This window comes from Gavialis gangeticus, unplaced genomic scaffold, assembly GCF_001723915.1.
Source record: "Gavialis gangeticus isolate Ggan-Ray unplaced genomic scaffold, GavGan_comp1, whole genome shotgun sequence".
Lineage (NCBI taxonomy): Eukaryota > Metazoa > Chordata > Crocodylia > Gavialidae > Gavialis > Gavialis gangeticus.
Window position 1 is genome coordinate 50865905 of NW_017728997.1, and position 4501 is coordinate 50870405.

Genomic DNA, 4501 nt, shown 5'->3' on the forward strand with positions numbered 1-4501 from the left:
ACAACAGGCTGAGAGCCATGGGGCTCTTTAGCCTGGAAAAGTGCAGGCTCAGGGGTGATCTGGTGGCCACCTATAAGTTAATCAGGGGTGCTCACCAGGATCCGGGGGAACGTTTGTTCACCAGAGCCTCCCAAGGGATGATGAGGTCGAACGGTCATAAACTACTACAGGACAGTTTCAGGCTGGACATAAGGAAGAATTTCTTTACTGTCCGAGCCCCCAAGGTCTGGAACAGCCCGCCATCGGAGGTGGTTCAAGCACCTACATTGAACACCTTCAGGAGCAAACTGGATGCTTATCTTGCTGGGATCCTATGACCCCAGCCAACTTTCTGCCCTTTGGGCGGGAGACTGGATTTGATGATCTTCTGAGGTCCCTTCCAGCCCTAATGTCTATGAAAGTAACCATCTCCTTGGCCCTGTCTTCTTCATCATCACAGAACCGTGCCACAGAGCTGCTCCACTCGTTTAAAAAAGGAAAATGGCATTCTCCTTTCAGCAGTAGCTCTGCCAGCCTTCCAGGGTGGGTGCGTCTACACAAAATGTTAAATGTGCAGTAGACTAATTCTACTGTGCATTAGCATGTCACGGCAGTTAGAAGTAATCTACTGAACATTAGCTTCACTAAAAAGGTGTGCACTGGCAGTACTGTGCAGTAGCACCAGTTACTGAGCATTGAGTTATTACCTGTTCTTACAGGTACTAAACTTAATGCTCAGTAACTATGGCACATTAATGCATGTGTAGGTGTGCCCACTGAGCCATTTTCCTGTAGAACCTCCTTCCAAAATCTCTTCACTTCTGGACCTGAGCCAGAGCCTCAGATCCAAGCAGCCATCATGCAACGAAAAGATTGGGTCCCTGCTGGAAACTTTGCTCTGTAATCTTTGTACCAGAGTTAATTAGCTGTGGCTAGACCTTCCTTGGTCCTGAGTTCTACAGCCCCCAAGTCCATCATATAAAAGTCCAGAACAATTAGCTTTTCTGTCACTTATCTGAGAAAAAGACAGTGGGCCCTGGGATTTAGAATCAAGTCCCACAGTCTTGTGCCAGGATGTCGGACTCATAGAAAACCCGTTTCTAACCTGCATGTGTATGAGCTTGCAGATTTCCTCTGAATTGGAGAGAATTGCAGAAATCTTCAGTCGGGGTCAGACCTCAGAGATGAAGCAATGTGGGTGTAAAGGTGGCCTATAATTCTCAACAGCTCCCTCTGCTGGGAAAGGTTAGGAGCAGAATATCCAGGAGCTCCCCACTACCAGTACACCTGCCTGACACCCTGCAGTTCCACCTGCTGGCACTGGGTCTGGAGCAGCTGGGACTACCCTAAAGCCAACACTCCTGCCCTTTCCTCCCCCACCCTGCTGGGAGAGGCTGGGGCTGGAGATACTGGGAGCACCTAATTGGCATCTCTCTTTACCATTCACTCCAGTGGCTCCATAAGATGGTCTTCAGTGACAGATTTCCAGAGATGCCCCTTCCTAGGGCTCTTGCCCAGGATCACAAGCAACTGCCAAGCACTGAATGAGACCAGCAACAGCTGGCAGTGCCCAACCCAGCTGTCCTGGGCGTGGGGGCCTGCCTGTGTAGCTGCTGCAGCCTTCCCTGGATAAATGACGTGCCTCAGTTACTGAGATTTAAATTTTCACAGGTGCTGCTGCTGCCTCTTACGTTTCATTAAAAGTTAGCAGGGCCACTCTGGAAGGGCTCAGCTCAGATGGGCCGCCATGACGTCGGGAAAAATAAAGATGAATAGCCCTATTAATAGCTGAGCAGTAATAGCCACAACATAATTTCCGTCCAGACAGGCACCCCCCCCCACTTCTCCCCGCTCACCTGCACCACCTTCACCCCTGGAGAAACAGGCGCGGAAAACAGATTTGTCACAGCCAGCATCGCAGCCTGGGGTGAGTTCTGTGGAGGTGCAAAATAATCTGTCTCTGGTTTGTACATACACATACACACACGGCCTGACACACCCACCTCCTTCACATACACACACAAAATCATACGCACTGCTGTGTACTCACAGTACCTTACCCTGCCTCTGACATAGACATGCACTCACAAGTACACTGCTGCACATACACCCTGCCTCTCTGGTGTAGCCTTGCACTTACACATACAAATGTTCACACTCCTGTTTGTGTGTGGAACATTGTGTTGAATAGTGCATCTACAGAAATTCAAAACAACACTGCTGCTCCATTCACCCTCCCACTCCTCACTAGGAGACTGGGGGACAGTCCTGAACTATGATTTGGGTAGATTTGGGGTATGTGACACTGTCATCATCTGAGCATCCAAAAATCAGGTACATGGGGCAGGAATCTTGATGGCTGCCAAGATGTTTCAAGCTACTGCAGTCCCAGCTTCTTCCAGAAGTGGGGCATTGCAGATTTCTTCTCCCATTGCATACCTTTCCTCTCTTCATGGTCTGCCTTGTTCCCTTCTACATTAGACCAGACAGCTGCTTCTTTTGTGCTATCTAGTTGCCATGTGAGAGGTCATGGAGAAAGCAGAGAAGAAAATGGCTTGTTCCTCTCAGTCCTAGTGCTGAGTTCTGCCCTAATAGGGTGCATTTGGGAGTACCAGGTGGAAGGAAAATCCAGCCTTGTCCCTGAAGTGCTGGGCTGGAACATGCTCAGTTGCTCTGGAGAGATGGTGTGGATAGTTTGGAAAAGCAAATCTTTTTTTTGTGTAGGGGATTGGATTAGACAGCACCTCCAGCCCTATGATCTATATGCAGTCTGGTCACCACTAGAAGCTAGGAAGGAATGGAGCATTCTTAGTGAGGATGGAAACTTAAAAGAATTTGACTGCTGAAATGGAAGAAGCATCTACTGAGCATGTGTAGTGTGTGGTTTTTCAAAGGCTAAATTTGGGCTGAGTTTCATGGGAATGGTAAAAGGCACATCCCTAAAACAAAGGTCCCTCCTCCACTAAATCCTTGATGCAAAGCATGGGAGCAGCAGAGGAAAGGTTGCCAACATTTTTTAACACAGACAAAACAGTGTATTTCCCCTTAACCTTGTTCTCAGACATTTCTGAGACAAAGAGCTAAAGCTTCAAAACATTATATGCAGCTGAAAGCCAGTCTTTTAATGGAAATTGTCAGCAAAACTGCAAAGTAGGCAGTGGTACCAGCCCCTCCTGTAATAGACATACCATATGTATAGCCCTTTCTGGCAAAGGCCCAGGCCTGCTTTGACCCAGGAATATGCTGGAGACATGTCCTCTGACCATGTGATTGGTTCTAGCAAGCCTGACAGCTCCAAAGCCTGACTTCACTGTCTCCCTCTTGGTTGCAGTCCAACATCACCCGAGCCAACTGCAACAAGATGATCATGATGTTCACGGATGGTGGAGAAGACCGAGTCCAAGATGTGTTTGAGAAGTACAACTGGCCCAATAAAACGGTGAGTGTTGTGGGCTGAGCCCCTCACACTGGAATGGCGACAGCCTCAGTGCTGCTTCAGAGGCTGAGGAGTGATGCATCACTATCCCATTGTAACGCTGTGACGTGGTGAGGTGGCTTGCTTCCTGAACCAAAATGGACCATACTGGTTTTACCACACCTGGGATTTTGCGGCCATTACATTGCTCTGGGTTTGTTTACTGGGCTCTTGTCTAAGCCTTTCCTGGCAGGAGAAAATGCAAGGAATGGTGTGGGATTGCTGACTCTTGCAAAACTTCCAGCTACTTCATTTGTCAGCAGATGCAATGTTAGAGACCAGAGCAGTAGCACAGACAGTGGGGGAGCTCCTGGCTACCCTTGTCCCAATCTCTCCCAGTCTTTAGGGAGTGGGACAGAAGCATTGACTGTGAGGGAGCTCTCAGCTGCTCCAGTCCCAGATGCTACCAGTAGGAGGCACTGAAGTTCATAGCTATAGCAAGGCAGGGCTGCGGCTGCCTCCACAGCTGACTTGTTTTTGCTGAGGTTACATAACAGCCCTTTATGGTGCTGCATTTAAAGGCAGATATTAAATATCCAGTTTAATTTTAATCTGCAGTTACCAGGCAAGAGTAAGTCATTTCTGTCTCCCTCTGTGTCCCAAGAGGTTTATTCTGAGCATCTGACAGTGGGCCTGAATTCTGACCTATTTAACATTTACACACACTCTGATTTTCATTCTTTGCAAATCTACAGTGAAGGTTTGGGTGAGATAACGCCTCATGTTGATAAGGCAAAAGCATCCCCTTGGGTAGAGAAAAGCTTCCCGCCTGTGTGTGCATCACATTAGCACAGCTGGAGGCAGGGAAATCTCTCCCTGGCTTTTAAGAGCAGACACTGCAGCATAGTGACAGCCCCCTCCTTCTCTCTGCATGCACCTTTGCAAGCCTCATTCCTCACTGGGGAGTACTGAAGCAATCAAACTTCTTCTCTATCCTATGGGACATGATGGAAAATAGTTTCATAGTTTCTAGGGTCGGAAGGGACCTGAGCAGATCATCTAGTCCGACCCCCTGCCATGGCAGGAAGAGCACTGGGGTCAAACGAC

General features: G+C 48.5%; 1 protein-coding gene across 4 annotated transcripts in view; it reads left to right on the forward strand.

Moving 5' to 3' along the window:
* The window catches only part of CACNA2D2 (calcium voltage-gated channel auxiliary subunit alpha2delta 2), a 900071-nt gene that overhangs the window by 759321 nt on the left and 136249 nt on the right, over positions 1-4501 (forward strand). For all 4 annotated transcript variants that reach the window (XM_019505183.1, XM_019505184.1, XM_019505185.1 and 1 more), the window contains one exon: positions 3311-3418. In XM_019505183.1, coding sequence (XP_019360728.1) covers positions 3311-3418 — 108 coding nt within the window. The remainder of the gene's footprint in view (positions 1-3310; positions 3419-4501) is intronic.